At 41.9% G+C, this 23,758-nt stretch overlaps 1 protein-coding gene across 1 annotated transcript in view; it reads right to left on the bottom strand.

The window, feature by feature from the left end:
* Positions 1-2,236: 2,236 nt before the first annotated feature.
* Positions 2,237-23,758, bottom strand: part of LOC311525239 (serine/threonine-protein kinase TNNI3K) — a 164,903-nt gene continuing 143,381 nt past the window's right edge. Inside the window, exons 23-25 of the mRNA XM_084637183.1 lie at positions 22,380-22,549; positions 7,002-7,081; positions 2,237-2,363 (exon numbers count right to left, since the gene is read on the bottom strand). Of these exons, the coding sequence (XP_084493309.1) occupies positions 2,287-2,363; positions 7,002-7,081; positions 22,380-22,549 (327 nt within the window). The 3' untranslated portion in view covers positions 2,237-2,286. The remainder of the gene's footprint in view (positions 2,364-7,001; positions 7,082-22,379; positions 22,550-23,758) is intronic.

Consider the following 23,758-nt stretch of genomic DNA (forward strand, 5'->3'; position numbering starts at 1 on the left):
CTCATGGCTTTCCCAATGTCAGATTGGGACAGTGATCTGGATAGAAATTAACTAGCTCTGACTCAGCCAAGATATGGCAGATGCAATGCAGGTTGGCAGGCAGGAGGATTAATGAGTAAGAGGAGTAGAAGCTTTCTGATTTCGGCTTAGAAAAATGTCTCAAAGAGTTGGTTAAAAGTGAGAGCAATGCTTTGTGGGCCTGCTCCTGCTCCCATGGAAATCAATGTAAAACCAGCTAGTAGCTACAATACGAGCTGGAGGACATGACCTTTTGTGAACACAAACTGCATTGGTTAGCTGTGAACCTTCATGCCCCACGGGAATTATGATGGTGAGTGACGCCACTCCACCTCTTTCCTTCTGATGGTGTGTGTGTGTGTGTGTGGGGGGGGTCCTAGGCAGAGAAGCTGCTGTCTTGATAGAGATACCCAGGAGTAGGTGTGCCAGGTTTGGAAGTCTAGAGGGGGCTAATCAGCTATCAGTGTTCCTGGTGGAGAAGAGCTTTCATTTCTATGGAGGGAAATGCTATTCTGACGATTAATCCTCTTGATGAGGAGCTGGATTCTCAACAATTCTCTATATGACTAGCCGTAACATTTACATTTACCTAATTGGTTTGTTTCCTGTAAATGAAGCCTCAGCCTTTCACAAGCCAAAGGAGTTGCTCAGGGGATGCCTTGGGGCTGAGAGTGAGGGAGGGAAGCCACATTCTGAAGATGTTAATATTTCAGTTTTGTTTTTCCCCAGAATGCATCAGATAACTCTGAAGTAAAACAAATAATAAAACACTGCGCCACCTACAAAGCTCTCCAAGCTAAACCGTCCACATTTTTATTGCTACAGGATCCTGAAACTAACAACATGCAGAGAAGACTCGAGTCAATAAAATTTATTACACATTTATAGACCAAATGCTATAGCAGTTACTATGCCTAATCACAGAGCTCAAAATCAGAAACACCAGTCATGAGAAACAAACCTACAGAATATTCTCAGAAAACCACAAATCTTGAACATGAGTTTCTACTCAGCCTGACAGTTATATACTCTAATGCAGCTAAGAAAAATATTATAGCAACACAATCTCTCTGCTAAATTTTATTTTCCAAACAATACAAAATAGTTACTAAAGGATTTAACTTTGCATTAGCTTCCAGAACCATAGTTCAAGTTCTTTTTCTTCCTTTGTGTGTGTGTGTGTGTGTGTGTGTGTGTGTGTGTAAAAGTAATAAAAGGGGGTTCCTGGTAATTAAAATTTTGTCATAGAACCAATTGACTGAACCACTTGCTATGAAAACGCTGGAACCCAATACTCATGTGCGTAGAGTCACTAGATGGCACTACAGAGTAGCCTTGCTTTGGATGGGCGAAAACGTAACCTTTTGTCTTGCTGCAAGGTTATTACATTTGTGACACAAAAATTTTATATGGCTACATTAAACTTATATGGGTTGGAGTTTAGTTTCTTATCTCTCTCTAGCTGGTTACATTTTTTTTAACATAAGCATAAGGGAACTAGAGAGCATTTTCTATGTAATTTGAGGATGTAAGGCACACAACCTGAAGTAAAAAGCAGATATGAGAAAAAATCTGTTCAGAAGCCAATTAGGACAGTCAGCTAAGGATTTCTTCATTCTCATACAGAGGGTTTAAAGCATCCAGGACCTGGGATTGAGAAGAACTACAGGACTGAGGGCCTGGAGAACTACAGTTGTGCAACATACGGAATTGGAAAACTGGAAGTTTCTAAACAAAGACAAACCCTAAAAGAAAATAAGGAAACTGTTTGAAAGCTGGAACAATATTGGCTGTGCTGTGTCCTGTTGTGGCTTCAGGAATTATGAGCTGATTCTTTCCTGTGATTCCGGCTGGCTTTGTTGCTACTTTGTTTGTATCAGTTGGGAAGTTTATGATATCTGCACAAGCCTTACTGCAGTCCAAAGTAAAACAACTTGCCCTAGAACTCTGTAACTTTTAACAGATTTATTTTTGCTTTAATCTCTTTTTTCAAATTATTAATGTTCAAGTTTAAGGTGCACCATTCCTTGTGGACATTTGCTTTTATTAAGGAAAGGCAGATATGTACCACCAGAAAACCCTAAGCATGCTGGCAGGAAAAATAAGTTACAGCATAATTTATGATAGAAATAGTCACTGTCAGTAAATAAACAAGCCAATTTAGGCATCTTTGGTGTCATGTATGATGACTGGGAGCTACGCTGACACAGTAAGAATTGCTGCTGTCAGTTTATGGGGAATCTCTCTCCAGGTAGATGGTTCATGCTGTCAGCTGCTGTCTTCAAAGCTGCCACTATTACTGCAGGAATGAAATCGCATAGAACTCATGGGATCAGACACGTAACCTGCATAAAGCCGAGAGAAGTTCACGTGTTATTCACAATCACCTCTCAACATAGCAACACTTTTCTCCTTTCCAGCCAGTGACCATGTCATAAAGATAATACGAACGTCTTTTTGAGATAAATAAGCAATGCACATGCTGATGTCTTTTTCCTGCCTACGAACCCCAAGTCAATATAATCTTCTGAGGAAAATTTCAGAAATAGAACACAAAGCCTGCAGACCCTATTGTTCATGCAAGGAATTAACAGCAATCAGGCACAGTAAAACATCAATGATTGACACAAAACTTGAGTCCAAGTATTTTAATAATACAGTGTATGTTTTATAGTAAAATATCTTTTCTGACCTTTCAAATTGGAGTCCAAAAGGGCCAGAGTAAGCAGCCTGTTATGAATAATTCTTTATGCTTTAATTCTTGGAGGTTATCAAGAGGGGATCTACTGCCATTGCACTATATTTCCAATTAATGTGAACTAGTTCACTGACCAACAGTTATTGCTGTTCTTATGGCTCTGCTGTAACTTGTCTAAATTTGACCCAATCATCTCAAATTTCTGGCTACTGAGGATTTATACAGCTCTAGTCACGTACCAGAAAAAAGTTAATATCCCAAATATTTTTTGGCAAAAGATAAAACATATAGTAAAGAAGGAGAAAAAATAATCAAACAAAAACCTGAACAGCTAAGCTTAACACCACTGCACTTTAGCAGCCTGGAGGAGAACGGGCCTACAGGGGCCTAAGCCAACTTTGGCTTTAAATTGATTTCGAGAATTTGAATGAGCACTAGGCGTGTGACCAAAAGAATAAGACCACAAGAAAGAAAAGTAGTTTGCGTTAAATGTGTAATGGCCTTGGAAATAGCTGTGTTATCTTACTAAAGCTGTGTGCTGATGTAATGGAAATATAGGAAACCTGGTTCTCTGGGTATCAGGCAAAGGGTTTAGCCCTAAAACCTTCTTTTGTATCTTTGACTAAAGCCCAATAACCAGCGATAACATTACTTTTTTTGTTTAGTGTATAAAAAGCAAGGATTTGAGAAGTTTTATTGTCTTCCCCCTTTGAGTCACACCTTGACGGGAAGGAATCTCTCGGGCCTGGTTTTGTTGTGAGTATTTTGGCCAATGCTCATAACTGTATTGCTGCGAGGATATAAAATCTGTGTGGGTATGTGCTTGTATTGGCATTTTGAATGTAATGAGCACCACGTGGCCTTTGGATTAAAAAAGGAATACTTGTGTGGAGTCACGGTACGTCTTCATATACTTAAAAAGGGAAATGATTTCCAGCCCAGCTCTATCTGTGGGTACGGCGGGGTTGGAATCAGTTTTGTAGACATAGCCAAGCTATCCTTTACCTAGGTAGCTCAGGTGCCAGAGCAGCGAAGCCACACAGAGTGTGTGCTAGCCACCCAACTTATTACCTGTGGTTCTGGGTTGGTGAGTACAGCCACTGCTGAAACTCATGCTGCTGTGGTTTCACGGCTCCAAGACCCAAGCTAGCTAGATTAAAGCTAGCTTGAGTACATCTACATTGCTGCCATCACAACCCTTGATTGCAGTATAGACCAGTGGGCCCCAAACTTTTCACAGTCATGCCCTCCCTTATCCTTGTCTGTGCCTCCCTCCTTCCCAGGGCTGGGAATGTGGCCATGGCTCTCGGGGCGGGGGTGGGGGGTCAGGACAGGGGAAAGCAGGCTGAGGCTGGGGCCGCAGATGGGGGCAGGGCTGGGGCTGGGAGAGGAGCTGTGTCCAGGGCTGGGAGTGGGGCTGGGTCCAGGAGTGGAGGCTGCGGGGCAGGCTGAGGCTGCGGGGCGGGGCTGGGAGCTGGGACTGAGGAGGGAGCAGAGTTGGGGGCGGAGCGGGGCTGGGTGGCGAAGTGGGGCTGGGTGGCGCTCCCACCCTGCCCCCTGTGTGGGCTGGTCTGGGTCCCTCCGCGTCCCCCCCCAGAATGTTCCTCCCCATCCCTGTAGGGGGAGTGCCCCACAGTTTGGGGATCATTGGTATAGACAAATTCTATCACTGCACTCCACTGAGCTATCTAGCCACATAAAAGGAGAAACATGGATGGGTGAGAGCATTTCTAAGGCTCTTAGACACCTTAATCCTATTGACAAAAGGAAAAATATCCTCAAAGGCAGGTATACAAAATAAGGACACTTGGAGTGAGAGCAACACCTCTATTTTGCCCCCAAACCACTGCTTCACACCCAGTAAGAAAAGCCATCATCCACCCTTAGTGCCTATCATTTAACCCCTTGAGCGTGACACACTCTTTTATATGCAGTTAGGGGCAACAGAGCTGCCTAGTGTGCAAATATCACTGGGATCCAAAATTCCTGTCCATCTGGACTTATGGCTGCTACTACACTGGTGAGTACAAAATGTCCATTGAATGCTTAAGAGGTTAGTGCAGAATCAGTGTAACTGCTGAAATTTCCACTACTGAAGCCAAAGGCATGCGGGGCTTCTATACACGTGTGTAATAATTTACCTGTGATGTGGAAATTTACCTGTGGAGACATCACAGTACAGAGATGTACTCTAAGAAGACATGTGGCCTGAAGATTCCACCCAGAATTGAAAAGTCCCAAAATACTTGAATTCTGGCTGGTGATATGTGTGGCTGCGGAGCTGCAAGCACAGGTCTTTAAACAACTCTAAATTGCTCATTGTATTTTAATATAACTGTGGATTTTATGTACCTACCTATATATTGTATGGTTATGGTGCAAAGTGTTAATGCTTGTCATCAAAAAGGTCTTTGATCACTAGACAATCACAGACCTGGTTTGGGTGTGCTCAGCACCCTTCATTCAGGATAAATGGAAGGAGCAATTTAGCCAATTTTACATAGTGATAGCTGGAAACAACAGAAGCCACTGCCCAAAGCACTGGGCCGCATGGCAAGGCCTAAGCAAGAACCAATCCAGAGAGAATGACAGGGGTTTCCCTGAAACTGGTTGCAAATGTATGGGCTAGGGGACAAGACTGTGTCCCCTAGCAAGATGTGTGTGGGTGGAGAGGCAGGAAGTCAAGAAAGCAAGGAGGCAGTGAGAGAAGCAGTCATGAGTGTGGCCCTGAGATGGAGCAGAGAGACAGTCCTCCCTGGGCACAGAACTAACTGGAGGAGCAGCTTGTAAATTGCGAACAAGGAAACTGCCTGCTGTTGTTTGTTTCTACTGTGTTCAGGAAAACAGGGACTTTGTACATTCTCTGTAAATAAACTGGATTGCACCAACAAATATACCAGACTCCTATAATAAATTTCTGCACCTAATGAAAACAAATAAACCCAATTATTGGCTAAGCGCTCAGGCCAGAAGGATGACAATACTATGAACCCTCCACTTACATTACACCTAGACTTTCAAAAAATGGGAGCCTAAAACCTGGCTCCGAACTCCATATTTTGACACTTAAATAAGTGTGCACATTTTCCAAAGTGCTGAGCAGCCAGCACCTGTCATTAAGGGACCTCAGTGGGAGCTGCTGAGTGCTCAGTATGTTATTTATTATTCGCGTTATTTCCCTTTTCGATGCTACTGCCATTGATAGTGCTGGTTCTTGAGAGCACCTCTGTGTTATCGACACAACCATTCTCTACTGCCACTGGGCTAAGGCTGTTTCTGGGCAGCGCACTTTATTGTGACAGCGTTCCAGGTTTTACAGTTGTCCCATGAACCCCCTCCCACAACTATGAGTAAGTGTCACATTTAAAGTAAATGGTGAGAATGTCTCACGTGGAGCCCTAATTTCGTCTCAGAAGAATCTGTTCTCAAACCAGCCTGTGACATACCAGGATGCTTCTGACAAACTGCTGTACCACAAGAAGCGGCAACAAGTCGGAGGTACTTAAACTTCTTTTCCTTAAATGTTTCCATTTACTCTAGCACCATAAACCTATTTTTACAACTATCATTATTTTTTATTTGCACTACAGTAGTGCCCGGAGGCCCCAGTCAGGGCTTAGTGCACAGTGGGCGAGGTACTCTACACACTTATAATGAACAGACAGCCCTGGCCCCAAAGAGCTCAGGGCTAGATTTTTAAAGGTATTTAGGCCTCTAACTGCCATTGATTTCACTTGATACCTTTAATAAAATACCTTTAAAAATCTGTCCTGTATGGTCTCAGTATATGACCAAAGAAAACAGGTAGCTACGGCAAACAGCTACAAGGTAACGGTGTGACAACGGTGATTAGTTGTACTAAGCAGCTGTCACAGCAAATGACTTTTCAAAGAATTTGTTGATGCCTTAGGTGACTATAGTGCTGTATGCTTAAATGCATCTAGGAGGCCATTAGGGAACAAGTCCTCCTGCTTGTGTCTCCTTCAGCTCTAGATTTTAACCCCCAATGAATATCTGCCGGGGGACCTCCATGAGAAGGGAGCGACAGTGCTACAGAGGTGACACTCCCCTCTCCTAAGAGCCTTCCCCAGGAGCCACTGGAGCTTTAGTCTCCTTTGCCGACATGCTTTGGCCCCCGCAAGGGCTTATCGTTTTCAGCTTGGGGTGAAAAATGCCTCTCAACACTCATGCCACTTAAATTCAGAGACAAGTACATCAGCTCCAAGGAAAACAAGCACAACTAAGCTCAGCATTTGCTGAAGATGAGAATTCTGCTTGGACTCACCATTTCTGTCAATAGGCGGGTACTGGAAATTCCTCCTCATGTCATCCAAGGAGAGGCCTTGCGAAGGGTGTTGACCAGTGCTGTAAAATTGACATGACACCTCAATTACAGTGACCGAAATGAGTTGCATTGGCTTTTCCATTAATAAACTTTGAGGCAAAAGACAGTAGCATGAAATATACTTGCTTGGATGTCCTGCTACCAGCATTCACAATAAAGCCTTTGGAATGAAGGGCTCTTACTCAGGATCGTGAGTCAAACACATGTGCACACACCACACATTCCCAGAGTAACTCTCTCCAAATATGTTGTTTTGCCTTCACACTTGCTTGTAGATTGCTATTTTAGTAGCAATTCTAGGCATCAATATTTTATGCATCACTGCTATCAGGTTCCTGCAAATTAGTTTATCTGACAAAGAACATCCCCAAGCTGTCTTTCAGTGGTACTGACCACTACCACCACCACACTGCCAGTGGGTTTAGTTATCCTTGATTGTCAAAAGCTATCAGGTAAAGACTGTCCTTTACCGGCTCATCTCAGATAACAGGCAAACAGAAATTGAGCATGCCCAGAGAAAAGAAAACAAGAAGCCCCAAGACAGCTGTATTTCCAGGGAAATGTAAAAGAATAAGGCAAGATATATAGTGATTCGTGGTGGTTACTGTGACATAGCATCTCCAGGCACACTAGTTGGAGACGTCGCTGGAAAGGACACTTGAGATTATTTGCAACAATGCAGTTTCCTTGGTGATTTCAGTGAGGCAAGCTGCTAACTAATGGCAGGTAAGGTTCTCACAAGTGGGCTGATTTTACCCCTGAAAAAGTTAGATGGCTTTCAAGAATGGTTAGACACTGGTAATATTTTATCCTTTAGTCTCCATTGTACCAAAGCTGATTTTAAATCAGACCTTTTTCATTTTAAAAATCTCTCTGCTTTTCTGTTATAACCTTTATTACATGAATAAAATGACATTTTCTCCTTCAAAAGGACACTGACTAATAAAAACATAAAAGATGTTCCTTTCCTCCCTGAGATATCAACTTATTTTTTGTATGTATAATAATACTTGACATTTTTGTTCTGCATTGGATGAGCTTTTATAGGGAAGGAGACAAAAAATTTGGTTTTGGAGCAGCTCATCTATTGTTTCTTTGGAGAAAAAACTTTTGGGGGGAATACTTTTGCAGGGGTGAGGGAGTTTAAATAATAGTGTAAGCATTATCCTGAAAGGCTTTATTAATTTGCTGCCCCTCTGTAGCCACTCAAATCCATAATGCCTGACAACTATTGATCAGCTCACTGTGATAACTATGAGCTACATTATTATACACATTTTACAGATGGGCAAACTGCAGCACAGAAAAGTTAAGTGGCTTGCTAAAGTTTGCATAGCATGTAAGCAGCAAAACTAAGAATAGAACCCAGGACACATGACTCCCAGCACCTGTACTAAACACTAGAGCATACTCTGTCTTTTTAGAACTCTGGACATAAACAGAGCTTTGTTGTCATTGATAAAATGTCCTAGTAAATATTCTGCAATTGAACAGTGGGACCATTGCATATCTTAGGCCAGCGGTTCTCAAACTGGGGTCCGTGGACCGCTGAGGTCTGCGAGGGTACTCCAGGGGTCTGCGAGTCATGTCCTGGGTTGCTGGTCCTGCTGACCAACTCTTCCCCCTCCCTCCCTGTGCCTTCTGCACACCGTGAAACAGCTGTTCAGCAGTGTGCAGGAGATGCTGGAAGGGAGTGGGAGGAGTGGGAACAGGGCACGCTCGGAGAAGGGGGTGGAAAGAGGTGGGGAAGAGGAGGGGAAGGTTTGAGGCCTTGGGGGAAGGGGTGGAGTGGGGGTGGAGCTTGGGGCTGAGTGGGGGTTGAGCACCCCTGGGGAAAATTAGAAGCTGGCTTTGGGGTCCTCGACTTGTTAAAGTTTGAGAACCGTTAGATGGCTAACTTCAATTGGCTTTTAATTTTGTGCCTTACACCAACTAGTGTTCTTTAATTAGAAAGGAGCCTGAACCAGATCTAACTCTCCCAAAGATTGGGGATGTCTGATCCAAGATTTTGGTTTGTCCAGCCATTAACTTCAGATCCAGATCTGAATTTTCCCAAAGGTCTGGGATTCTGATTCAGGCCTGACTCCAGCTACAATCATCAAGAAATCCACTCAGCACTCAGTATATGCAAGATTTATATTTTAAAAAAGGGAATACATTTCCAAGCCATGCACTATATTTCCCTACAGCATGTCTCCTCTGTGGGCCCCAGCAGCAAAGGTGTAGTTCTGTGGGACAGCGGAAAGAGAAAACCTTTTCCCCAACATTCCTATTCTTAGCTGAATAGAAATATTTACTAATTTATCCACTAACCTCAACTCATGGCTTCATTCTGGCTATTTACAGAAGCAATACTTTGTCTCTGTCACTGCTCCAGCTCCACAGTATCTTAAATTAATACTAATTTATATCCCCTGGGCAATGATAGCTAATTTGTGTCAGGGTCTAAATGCAAAATATACAATTTCAATAGCACCCAAATAGGTCCCAGCAGTTTTCATAAAAGAAACAATGTCTCAAAGCTACATTTACACAAACAACTTATATAGCAGGCCATTGCTTCAGAGAAGCATCAGCCTGCTAATAAAGTGCCATCATTTGAACGATGAGCTCAGAAGGCACAGCAATGGGAAAACATAAGTCACAAAAAAGAATAAATGCTTAGAGACCATTTTGTGTTTCCGATAAAGTCAATGAGTACAATTTTCAGAAATGCCTAAGGCCTTGTCAGTTATAGCAGTATAACACCCCACTGTGTGAATGCTATAAATGTGCTTAGACCAGTATAGTTTAGTCTCACATAGGAAGAGGAATAAGTTACACTGGTTGGTGGAAGGCACCTTTATACCAGTGCATCCACCCTAGGGTTTGTACTGATATAACTATGTTGGTTAAAAAAATCATACCCCTTACCAACATTGTTATATCACCGCAAAAATGGTGTGTAGCCCAGGCCTTGGTCACTTCAGAATCCTGCAGTGTGGACTTCGGGGTGTGAATTGCAGTGCACACGAGCCTGATGTGCTGTAACTCCCCAATATGGATGCTGCGGGCACAAACTAAAAGGTAGCTAGTTCATGTTCACTTAGTCCTGTTCAAAGAGGATTACGCTAACCCAAACTACGTACCTTTTAGTTTGTACCGGCAGTAGCCACACAGGGCAGTTACCAAGCACCACTCTAGTGCATACGGCAGTCATAGCCCTGTAGTATGAACTGCAGGGCCATTCAAACATAGCCTAAATCCCACTGAAAGTCAATAGCAGTTAGGCTAATAAATGACCAGGATGCTTTTGAGTATTTTACTCAATACCTTCATAGATATTAGTTGGCAAGCTGTTCAAAGTGTGTGCCCACTATTCCACTGAATGCAGCCAAAGTAAGACATCTCAATTCCTCAGCTGCCCTATTAATCACATACAGTCTCACCATAGCAGGGAAGGTGCATTTGTACAGTTCACCAGATATAATATGTGCTGGGATCCAACATTTTGACCTTCTATTTTCCTTCACTCAAGCATTATAAGTGTATACATATATGTTCATAGAGAGAACTAAAAGTTTGTCTCTGATCACCTTGCTTCCATGTGTTGGACCCTGAACACACATGACATGTTATGTCCAGTGAGTGGTATACAGATATTATGCATTAAGCCTGTGGCTTGGGTTTTTCAAACGAATGCAAGGGAGTTAGGTGAATTTCAATTGGAGTAGGGCACCAAATTCCCTTAGGTTCCTTTGAAAATTCCAGCCTACATTGATACAATGGCTTAGAGAAACACAGTAACTCTGTAAAGCACAAGTCCATTTCTGTGAAGCACATTGGTTTGAGCTTCCTGTTCAGAATATTGTTCCTTTTTCTTCTGAGTGCAAAGAACTCAAAGATCATCTTTATTTACCTCAGTATCCTGTACTGGGTCACAAGAATTCTTGGAAGGAATCTCATGCTGCTCTGTTGTTGAGACAGGCTGGTATGAATGCAATGACTTAAAACTAGTGAATTCCTTCAACATGCAAAACATGGATCATTGCCATGTATTTGAAATATTTCACAGAGGCTACAAACTTACAACTAATGTTTTGATTTTGAGTAAAAAAGCATATTGAATCTTCAGGGATGTTTGCATTGATATATGACTTTATAAAGCCAGACTCTCTCTCTCACTCTCTTTGTGCACATGTATTGTGGTATATAAAAAAGAAAACAATATATATGTTACCGTATTTACTCTGCACAAAAAACTGTACACAGGATCACTCTTAATATACCCCCCTGTCTTAAGAAAAGAATACTTCCGTTGAGCACCAGTCCTTTTTATCAGTCCTTTGAGAGGTTGCTTATGATGGCTTTCTGTGTGTGTGTGTGTAAAACAGAACTAGGTGGATGCTGCAAAAAAGGATTAATGAACATCAATTTTAATAAAAAAAATTATATTGTATTTTGAACCTTTTCATTCATTTCCCATAGACATTAGCACTTAGAATTTTTTAGTTGCTAGGATGTCCATAGAAAGAGAAAACGTCATGAAAACGCATAGAAATGCTTGCATGAACAGTCCTGCAGGCCTTTTGGAAGAGTCCTACAGAACTGTATAACAATGAAAAAACAGGTTTTGATAGAAGTTATGTGAAATACAGACCTCAATCACGAATAAGCTCCTTTCCATAGGTTACTTGGACCATTCTCCAGAATTCTATCACATGATGATATAAATTTCTATTTAATTCTATAGGATGGTTTAAAAAACACATAGAAAGTCTATTGTTTTCTATTATATCCTGTAGGAATTTTCTGTAAAGAGGAAGCATTTGGTGATCCTTGCGAAATTTCTTTGTGGGGCTGAGAATCTTCCCGTCCAGAGGCAGAAACAATACCATGCCATTTACCAGTAGGCGTTCAAATCTTACCATGAATAGCAATTATCTGAAGCAACCGAGCCCTGATCCAATGCCCATTAAAATAAATGGGAGTCCTTCCATTGACTTCAAGGGACTTGGATGAGGGCTTAGTTGAAGTGAACCATTTCTGAGCAATCCACAGAATGAAATATGTTCACATAAGCCATTTGTTAAATAATTTTGGACCACTAGCAAATCTGTGTACTTTACGTCTGTTCATGGATAATACAAATAGAAAAAGAAGCTAAATTAATCAAACTAATTGCAAATAGCTGTCCTGGCTCTAATCTCATTGCATCTACCATGCCACTATCTAAACTAATGCTTTGTGTAATTAATATTCCATTTTAAATACAAATCAAAATAGGTTTGGTACTAACAAACAAAATGTTCTTTCCAAAAATATTAACTTGCTATAGAAACAATATCTTAACTGTGTAAACCTGTCCACCTTGAATACACAAATCAAGAGCAAAGTATATATCTGTGATGCTGACTGAGCACACGGTTCATACTGCAGTGAGTTATTCCACTGTGCAGCCTTTGATGATACAGCCTTTCTGTAAAAATTTTTTAGCTCCTTGGATATAAGATACTGTTAGGGTAGCACCCACCTCAATATTGGATATAAACTATTCACAGAGAGGGCTTCTAGCTCAGGAAGTGGAAAACTTCCCTGAACTTGAAGACTATTTTTTAAAAACCCTTCAGAACAGAGGACAGATTTTTGACTTCCTGAAGGCCCATATGTTATTAAGTATTGATATTTTTATTGCTATTACAGTAGCACCGAGAGGCGCTAACCAGGATTTGGACTCCATTGTGCTCAGGGACTGCTCTACCAATTTTGCCACCCCAAGCAGTCGCCGGTGAGTTGCCACCACCGCAACAGTGGTGGAGCTGCTGCCGAATTGCCGCCATGGGACACGGACTGCCTCCCCATTCTGAATGCTTGGAAAGCTGGTGCCTGGAGCCGGCCCTGACTGTGTAGTAGTTGTTCAAACACATAGTAAGGCTCAGTCCCTGCCCCAAAGAGCTGTTAGGTATAGGCAGTAGTAAAGTTTGACTTTAAATATATTTATTTAAATATATTTTGTGCAGAATAAGGAGTATATGGATTCCTATAATGATTTTATGGTGCTTTCCCCACACTGAAATTTTAGGGGATAAACACAAAATAGAAAGTCCTTAAATTACACTTTCAAAATTCTACTCACCCACTCAGCTGTGATAAAATAATATTTATTGGTGGGTGGGTATGTCATTCATTCTTCCTTCATCATCATCATCATCATCTAATGTGGGTGAGCCTGTGTCTGGATTGATATTTCTCCATGACCTTTTTGCAAATCTGTTTTAAACAATTTGGTTTGTAAGAAGGACAGTCAGCCTATAGTTCAGGATTTAAGGTCACTTTACAAATGGACTGTCTATGGGGTAAATTTTAAATATGTTTTTTAGTGAGCTAAGAAGCATAATTCCACATGCACTGCTCTACAAATGTACCCTGAAGTCTATGATTCTCTACGAGAAACTACACTGAAAGGAAACCCTAGCTGAGGAATAGGTAATCTAATATTGCAAAGGTTCCCATAGGAACACACTTCTTTTATTTATACATGTTTGGAACAGCTGCCTCATTTGGAGTCTGGCTTTTGGAAAGTGTAGACAGATGCCCCTAGAATAGAGCTGCAGTAAACTAGTCTCCCTGCAGGCAAACAAACTCTTAGAAGCTCTTGAGCCTACTGCCTGTCATTTGTGTCTTGTACCTCACTGTACATTGTGGGCCTGAGAACAGCAATTTTAGACTTGTGACAAACAGGCAAAAAGCTGGCCAAAGAATCTTGGTGTAAAAGGAAGAGCCAAGCAGAAGAAGATCAGCTGAGCCACTCCTTCCTCTGCCACCCCTCTTTGTACAGCTGCAGAGCAGAGGGATCAGGATACAAATCCTCGATAGGTAGTGTGTTTTCAAGTGTGTGATTGGCCTCCCTGTGTCCACTGTGCTTCATCTCAGAAACAGAACTGAATGAATGAAATGAATGAATGAAACAGTGATTGTTTGAAATTTACTGTCATTATTACTGAGCCATTGTCAGATGGTTGGAACCCTCATAAATTTCAGCTGAGTTTTGCTCACACGTGCCATTTCAAACAGCAGCTACACCCATAGGGTCTTACATACTACACACTGCCTTCAATTCACCCAGTACTCAAGGGCTGAAATCCCGGTCCCATTAAAGTCAATGGCAAAGGTCTGAAACGCTGTGGTATTTTTACTTGGAAATATACATAAACTGTGTGCATGTGTGTGCAAGAGTCATCATTTACACCCATGAAATCCACTGGGCAAATGTGTTTTTCAGTGCAAATTCTAAGAGGTACGTGTATGCCGATGGTAGAATTTTTGATCTGTCTGCAGTTGGAGGTGCAAGTATGTGCATTGCAATTTTGTGACTGCATAGGTGGTGGCCCAGCTGAAAATCTGACCCTGTACCAAGCAAACCAATTAGTTGCTACAGTAATTAATATTCATGCACAGTTGGACATATTAGTCCCTGATGCCAATGGCAGTTCTGTACAGGGATCAGTTGCACGATAAGGATATATGTTACAATCTGGAGAACAAATACACTTTATTCATGTCTTCTGCCTGTTACCTACATGAGTATGAGCTCAGGGCATGTCTACACATACAGTTCAGCTGCACCGCTGCTGTGTGTCTGGTGAAGGTGCTCTATGCTGATGGGAGAGAGAGAGAGAGAGCTCTCCTGTTGGCATAATAAAACCACATCCGCAAGGGGTGGTAGCTCTGTTGGCGGGAGAAGCTCTCCTGCCGACATAGCACTGTCCACTCCGGCGCTTATGTCAGTGTAACTTGTGTCACTTGGGAGGGGGAGGGGGATGGTTTATTCACCTCCTGAGCAACTTAAGTTATGCCGACATAAGCTGTTGTGTAGACTTAGCCTCAGATCTAGAGGCACTCTGTTTACACGGGACTAGAATGAGAGTAACTAAGTGTTGCAATGCACAGCAATACGGAAATTGCAATTCCAGTGACAGCAAAATTTCACCCAATGAGAAATTGTTCTGTGAAAATTTTAAAAAGGACTGTCTGAGGGTTCTACTGTTTTGATACGTATATGCATATTATATAAGCCAGCGATGGTGACAACCTAGCAGATTATCATCCTCTTTTATATTTTCAAACAATACTCTTCAGTGTGAGTATGGTTGGCAAACAGAGAATTTACTGAAATGCTTTTGAACTGTTCTAGGCATGAAAGTGAGCCTACCTCTATCAGACCATATCTGATACTCAGTTGGGAGAATAAACAAGGGCTGTTGGTTTTAAATGCACCATAAAAACTGCATTTCACTTCTGTACTTTAAAAAGAAGCTTTTTCATTTGGTCTGCCTTCAGTGAATATGCTTAAGTAAACCTTGAGAAGCCTTTGAATTGAAAATATCATTAGCCATGGCTCTAGGACTCTGACACTTTTCAAAGTGCAGGCAGAAGCCGCATTACTAAACAGAACTTTATTTAAACTTAATTAGTCACTGGGGATAGTATTTACTTCACAGCGTATAGAAAAACAAAGGTCTGTCACCACTAGACATATCTGAACTTAGCAGATGTATTCATGGCTCCTGGCTTCTATTAAGGATCTTCTAAAAATATGCTTTCAGGTCTTCCTTTTGTGAAACTTTGACAGGATAATAGAATGAGATTTGCTGAATTCCACTAAACTGTAAAGTAACGTGTCATCGGCTTCACTTACTCTTCAAATATTTTTCTCTGGCAAAGCTCATCAATCCAGCTTTTCAGTCTCTAAGAACACAAAGCCATGAAACAAAAAGCGTTACTCAATCAGTTGTCCAAGTGATAGAACACGAAATGTTTAACGTTAGCCACCAATGGCAGGATACAGGCTGCTTGTTTTAGGTTTGCTTAGAGTTTGTCTGTATTTCCAGCCTCAATGCAAATATTATTCTAGGACTGAGGTGAGTGTTGTGAGGCTCAGGCATGTTCCTGGGGCTCGTGCTTTGCGAGCTGCTATGAGACGTGTATTAAAAAGACAAAGTACTTTGCTCCAGGGACTGACAGATGCAGTTTTCTTAGAGTGCCAGCACTTGCTGATGCATGGAGTGGCATTTCTCAAGGCTGTGGAGGAAGCTAAGCACCAGCATCCTGTACAGGTAGGAAGCAGAAAGAGAACAGGGACAGAGAGAGACTCCTGTAAAGAAGTGAGGAAAGCTCACTCTGTCTAAGCCAAATATCCTCAGTATTCTTCTTCTTCCTTTTGTCTGCCTTACTCTCCTCACAGGCTCCTCCTGTCCCTTCTCTGTGCCCCAGCTTCCCTTCTCACTGGAACATTTGTCCCTTTTGTGTCTTTTCACGTCACCCTATATTCCTGGGATAAGCTCTCTGCTCTGCACACAAAGTTCTCTTCATCTTCTCCATGGAACGACTACAACTTTTCTGTGAAGCATCTGATAATGGCCATGCTTGCCCACCCCCGCACTTATGTTCTGCTCTATCTTGCTCCTATGCCTGCCTTTAGCTTAGAAGATCAGTGGGGCTGACCTACCACAGTGTAAAGTCATGTACATTTGTGGTCCTAGATACATTATTAATATTAATTCATAATTTATAGCAAAGCTTCCTGCTTGTGGACAAGCGCACTGGGGCAAAGACTAATGCAAAACATAAAATCATAGAAAGATAAATATGTATCTGAAAGGAACATAGCAACCCCTCCGTGCGTCTGCATGCTATCAGGGTGCAGGTCCAACAACTCTTGGGGGAAACTTGGCTTGAATCTCTTAGTACAGCACCTCACAAAATTAATACCGAAGCACTAGCCTAGAGAAACAGGCCAAGATCCTCAGATGTGGCCAACTGTGTTTTATACAGAATCAGTTGGGAGCAGGGGTAGCAAAGCTCGCTTTAAGGAGCTTTGTATATATCGCTCGTCCAGGACCTGATCTCTGCCGGGCCAGATTCCAGGCAAAAGTCAGCGTAGCATTAGCAGCGGAAATCCTCAAACTGACTGAAGGACTGCTTTCTACTTTCAGCCCAAAGCAGGAAGAGGGGACCGAGAAGCTCATGAATTTTAAATATCTAAAAAAACCCAGAACTGCTGAGAATTCAGCTGTTGAGAGGAGGACTACAATACAAATACACGCTTGCATGAAAAGCTACAGCCCTGTACCATGGCTCTGATTTCACAGGAGGCAGAAAAGCTAAATCTCTAAAGCTGCTCATGGTTAGAACATCTTTCTTAGCCCCATACACACAGACACTTCACTGAAAGGCTGAATTGACCATTTGTTGTCAATTGGATAAAAGATTATAAGAAACAACTAGAAACTTTAATAAATCACTTAACGCAGCCTCTCCAGAAGTCAAGTTTGGAGAGGGGAAAAGCAGAAGCAGAGATAAAGCTTAGAAAAATTATCTTTCCCTTGATAAAAATGTAAGGGATTGTGTGGGGAAGAATGTCAACTTGGCTTTTCTCTCCTGCTCCCTCTTTTTTTTAGTGGTTAGTAAAGGACAGAGCTCTGATCCTTACTCCAGGTGGACAGCTACCTAGGGAGAAATTCAATAGTGCCAGGGATGGAAAGAAGCTGGGTGGGGGATATAGTGCTGGTGTTTTAGTCTATGCTGGACCATTGCTTGCTCTAGAGGGAAAGAGCTTTTTAACAAAATAGAGAAGAGTCTTCTTGCTGGAGGAAATCGATCACTCAAAATGTGTTGGTCTTGCACAGCTGCTTCCTGGATGTATCCTGTTTCTTTTTCGGACCTGTGCTGAGGCACTGCAAGTAGAATCCCCATCCTGTGGCTGGAATCTCAACGCGTGCGTGTGTAGCACAAACACACTGACCAGATACAAAATAGAAGTTCTGTGGTTTGCTAGGGGCACCATTCCCTTCTTAGGCTTCAGTCACTGAAAGAGGTCCACAATCAGACTCCTGTAACTACAAGCCCTTTCACTGGCTTGACTTGAGAGGAATGTCTATAGAGCTCACATGGTATTAATTATGAGGCTACGCATAGGCACATGGCTCTGACTGCATGCATATCTTTGCAGGATGGAAGCTATCTCAGGCAAGGACTGCATCTTTCCTATATATGCATGTATTAGCACCAAGTGCAATGGGGTGAAGATTCTGACTGGGGTCTCTGGCACTTCTGTATTATCAATAATATATAGAAATAAATAGTAGCATGGAAGTAATATTAAATGTGTCTATAGTCAGGCCAAGCCAACACAACACAATACAATACAAGGTGTGTCAAATTCTGCATAGGAGGAAGCTATTCTTTCATACATCACACAAATATGTAGGTCCTGCCCACACTACAGATCGAACTATTTTGGTAGCAACCTTATTCAAAAGCAGTTATCAAACAAGGTTCTGTGTGAATGCTGCCAGGGAACTGTTCATAGCAAGTTTTTGTAGCATGTTTCTGGCATGACTCCCCTGTCCAGAATGGATAGGGAATTCATTTAGTACCATGGTAGGTCACACCATGCTCTACATAGAAATCTTTGGTCACCTGAGCTGGCCTATAGCATGGTTTCAAATGCCTCTACACCATAGTTTGTAACCAGTGTCTAAAAATGTGTTAATTTCACACTTCAAAGAAAACGAGGCACAAAATCATTCTGATTCATGCTAACTCTGTTGGGTCTGGGGTCCACTTAGAATAAGAGGAATGTTATTCTTCTGCAAATTTTCCCTTATATGAGAAGTGCTAAAGGTGCAAAGAAGTAGAAAATCAACTATTAAAGCTTCTAATGTGTGATGGGTTGATACATTAAGCAGCCTGATTAGACAGGCAATCAGAATGCATTGCTATTTCACCCAATTCATTATGAGGGCACTGTGACCCACCTCTTATTACTTCACACATGGTAACCGCTGCTACACAGGAGAGAGACTCACTAAACACAAACACTAAAGTTACAAGGCAAGAAGCAAGCCAATAACTTCATTGTCACACCTGTTTAACTCCATGTGCGGGACAGGGAGATTTCATTAGATGAATTGTCTCAGCTATGTTACCAAGCTGCACACTGCACAGTATTTCAGAGTCTATGAAGTGGTTAGAACTGAGAAAGTAGAAGAGATGGAGGAATATTCCAGTGGAATACAGCCAGAAATACAGAGCCCCTCTCTGTTCCAAATGTATACATTCTCCAAAATTAAAACCTTCAGAAACTATTGTCATTAGAAAGTCAAGTTATTAATCATCTCAGTATGTTGTATAATTGAAAAACTGCAGAAATCATTCCCATTTTATTTTGCATTTTGCCTCTAGGTGAATCTATCTAAGTTCTATTTATAGGGTAGCATTTAGTTAATTTATGTTGCAGAGAATTTGAGGGTGGGGGGACTTTCAATAACCCTTTGGGTTATAGAGGAACTCATTCAGTGAACTACTGAGCGTGGCTGTCATATTGAGAATACTAAATTATAGGAGCAGGCAGGGTGTAGCGATAGGTTCTTCACTCTCTCTCTCTCTCAGGTGTCTGCACTGTAACCTAAATATGTCACTCCCTCATTCTTTTCATGCAAAACTATTAAATTCCACAGCAATATTTAGCCCTTTACAGAAGAAGGATTAGCCCAGGATCTCTCTTCCTTCTCCTAACCCCCGTCCCCACCTTCACTTCCCTCTCACATTTAAAGCAGATCTTTTATTTCACCAGAAGAGGATTTCTTTTTTAATATGGAAAGCCTTTGCATCTAAGTGCAGGTGCATATTCCCTCTCTCCCCATCTGGGGCCACTACTTTTAATCCTTTCCAGCTCAGGCCTTTCACTCCCCATAAGAGCCAGGAGGGCAGCATGCCCAAGTGGTTTCTCTGCTGTTACAGTTTTTGACTGCTTGGTGGTGCTAAAGAGTAAAGCATAAATCTGTGTCTTCAAGCAGAAATTAAGAGTGTCATTTCATTTCAGTGGTGCTCTCAGTCCCCATGAGACTGAGAAGGGAGATTGTTAAATTTGCCCTCAAACCCAGGACTCCCAAGTGGTAGCACAGACTACTTCAGATATGAACCTTAATGCTACAATAACACAGAGAACATAGATCTCAGACAGCCACAGAAAATTCGGTAATGGCTTCTCCTCTGTAAAGAAATGTAATACATATATTAGCATCAGTCCTTATAGCGTTTACTATTCCACTGTTTTGATTTAATTGTAGCATATATTAGGGGTGAAGTCCTGACCCTACTGAAGTCATTGGGAGTTTTACTATTTCTGCTATGGGGTTAGGATTTCACCCTATGTCTCTTGAACACTAAGGACTAAATGCTCACTCTAGACAGACCCATGGGCAACTCAGGAGCAGCCCCAGGAAGCCCTATGACGTGGATACACAGCTGGAGGCACAATTCCTTCCCTGCTTCCTCCCTCCTGTGGGAGGAAGGAGACAGGGTCAGGAAAGAGTAATTTGCTCCTGGCTTATGGGGCAGCGAATTGCAACAGCTTCCATGCTGGCTGCCCATTGGGCAGGGCCAAGACACCACCCACTCCAGGGATGTGTCCAGCCACAGAATACCCTAGGACAGGTGGCCCACACAGGTTCCCCTGCAGTGTAGTTCAAGTCACAGTCTAGCCCTGCTGTTACCATGTAATACCAGTGCACCATCTTTAGCCCAATAGCCATAACTTCTGTCACAGGCCTCACTTCAGTCCTTTTATTTCACTCAGATCACAATTTCAATTAAAACAAACAAACAAACGAACAAACAAACAAAAAAAAGAGAGACCCTGGCACTAAGAAGCATAGTGCAAAATGTCAGCCGCTCACTTTGCTTTTGTATTGCAGCCTTCTCCCACACCTTAAACCTTTGTCTACTGGGGCATGTAAGCTGTTCAGGGCAGGGAGCTGGGCATTTTTTACGTCTGTGAAATTTAGTAAATACATACGTACATACATACATACATACATACATACTACTACTAATCTGCTGGAGACGATGGCATTCTATTGCCTTTGCAAAATGCCCCTGTGAGGAGACAGTGTTCACACACCACTCCACATAATGGCTACACGCTTCATATTAAAGTAAACTTAACATTAAGCGAGGGCGGAGGAAGGTTTCCTGGTAACACAAATAATAATATAACTTTCTTCCCAAGCCTGGCTGTTTGTAGTGTTCCCTGAAGGAATGACTGTCTTTGCCTCTAGTTCCCACTGGCCAGAAGGCCACATCCAAACATATATCCTTATTATGCAACTGATCCCTGTACAGAACTGTCATTTATATCTCAGCAGAGTTAACAAGCTATGTTTGTCATAGGGAGTCAATGGAATCTACGCGGCAGCTCTATGATGGGTTTTGCTGCCTGTTAACTGGGTGAGCCACAGGAGCCCAGACTTCTACTAGCTGGTTTTTATTAATGTCTCACATGAACACAGCTCCCTCTGGTGGCTAGATGATGTATAGACGTTTATGAATCTGCTATTGTCTCCATGGTACAGACCTGGTCCTCTATCTCAAACAAGCTCAAACTTGCCACAGTTCCCCTAATAAGAAATTGCATCAGATAACTGATGATAAAGCTTATTTTCAAAGACTGAACAATGCTCCCATGCTAAGAAAAAAATTTGACGGACTATGTGTAACAGCACCAACTGGAGACTCCCACATATGGAAATGCTTGTCAACTATCTAACCTGGCTTTTCCATCTTGAAGCCAAAAGCCCCTATGGTTGTAGTTTACATACACTCTATTAATTATTCACTATTGTTTTTGCTAAGATAAGCATTTTTATTGCTTAACTTTTCTTCGCTCAGAATTTCAAATGCAAACAACAAACCATAATGTAAAAACCAGCTCCTGCAGGTTCACTGGCAGGTAATGGAAAAGTGTGTGTCTACCTACTGAGCACTTTTAACGACACCCCTGGATGGGCAGTCATCATTCTTTGCTGTCCTACAGTAGAGCAGTGTTGCCATGTCTGCAGTCCAAGCAGTTGTCTAAATACCCCCATCACTGTTCTAATTTTTTAAAATCATGAACAAAATCTATATTAATATTAGATTTTGTGAAACCTTTAGAATGAAGCATCCACTTGTGGCCTAGCCAACCAGATAGAGTCCATAACATTTTAAATACCTTGGGCTCATCATACTGTTGTAGGACTATCTGAGAAGCTAGGATTCTGAAACACTTTTCAAACCTTTATACAGCAGCAACTACATATCATATGATTATTTAGTTATGGCATTGCCCACTACGTACAAGGTGCTTAACAAACAACCGAGAAGGACGGTCCCTGATTTGGGAATCTCACAGTCTATGGAAGATGACGGATGTCTCCTTGGATGCACTTTCTTGATGCTGCCCAGCACACTGTCCCATAGTAAGAGCTAGTCCAACCTCAAGGGTTTGCCACTTACCTTTGTGACCAAACAGCATAAGCTCTTGCATTCAAGGCGTATTCCAACTCAAATCGGTTACGTAAAGCTGCAACATGGCTACGGCCAGGACCTCCTCGTGCAACGAGACAGTCAGAAGAAGAGGAAGGAGACAAAGAGCCACTGCTGTTACTGGAGGCTGGAGACATCAACTGGATTATAAAAGAGAATTGTCAACATTTGCTCATGAGCCTTAACAGTGTTAAAGAGGCTTCAACGCACTGAGCATGTGCAATAGAACACAAGAATTTTGCTGCAGTCTTGAATTATTTTTATTCTCCTCTTTCTCATTAATATTTGTGTCGCTTCTTTCTTCTGCTGCATTGGCTGAAAAAAGCAGTGCCTCCTGACTTTGATCAGCAGCACATGAGAGCTGAATGCAGCTTACCGAGGGAAGTGGTAAATTCATCATCTCTTGGAGTCTTTAAATTGAGATTGGATGTGTTTCTAAAAGATATGCTCCAGTTCAGCCATGAGTTATTGGGCTTGATAGTGTTCACTTACATAGGAGAGAAGAGTAATTCCCACCACTTCAGGAATTACTGGGTGAAATTCTATGGCCTGTGTTCTATAGGAAGTTATGCTAGATGAGCATAGCAGTCTCTTCTGGCCTTATAATTCACGAATCTCTAAGTACAAACCCAGAATGGCAGGGCAGGCGTGTAGTGTTAGGAGGCATTTAAAAGTTTAAAAAGGTACGAAATCAATTTTCTGAGTGAGGGGAGAGGAAACAAAAGGGACAAAGAATCTCATCACCCCACATTTCATCCTTTGTTGCCTGTAGCACTTAACAACTCTCCACAGATTTTGTTCCTTAAAACTCTCCTAAACAGCGTTTTGCCATGGAGACAATGGAGCTTAAGATTAACTTCTTAGATAAATAAAGTTTCTTTTTTTGGTTCATAGCCCAGATTTCATCCTACATGCACTGCTGCCTATGTATCACAGAAGCCAGTTCTCCCATGAGACAGCACGGTTACTTGTGATATAGTACTTCACTTGTTTTAAAAACTTAAAAGCTTCCACCTACACACAAAGCAACCTGCTGCAGTCAGAGCATGAAAAAATGTAATAGATTACAAGGAATCTGCTCTGACCCTTTAGTTTAAGAGCAGTGATACGTTTTAAAGAAAAGGGGGAATTTTTATCATTGTCATTCTCATTTATCATTATCATTTTATCAATTTTTATCGCACACACACACACACACACACACACACACAGCAAATGTAAATTCAGGGACTGGAGTCCCTAATCAAGCTCCTTCCTGTTTGATCAGTTATCTTCATTAGGCTGAATGCTGATAGATCCAATTGTTTATTAGCCACAGAGAAAAGCAGAAATGTAGCTTTGTATTTCTC

This window comes from Lepidochelys olivacea (assembly GCF_965140295.1).
Source record: "Lepidochelys olivacea isolate rLepOli2 genome assembly, chromosome: 8".
Classification (NCBI taxonomy): domain Eukaryota; kingdom Metazoa; phylum Chordata; order Testudines; family Cheloniidae; genus Lepidochelys; species Lepidochelys olivacea.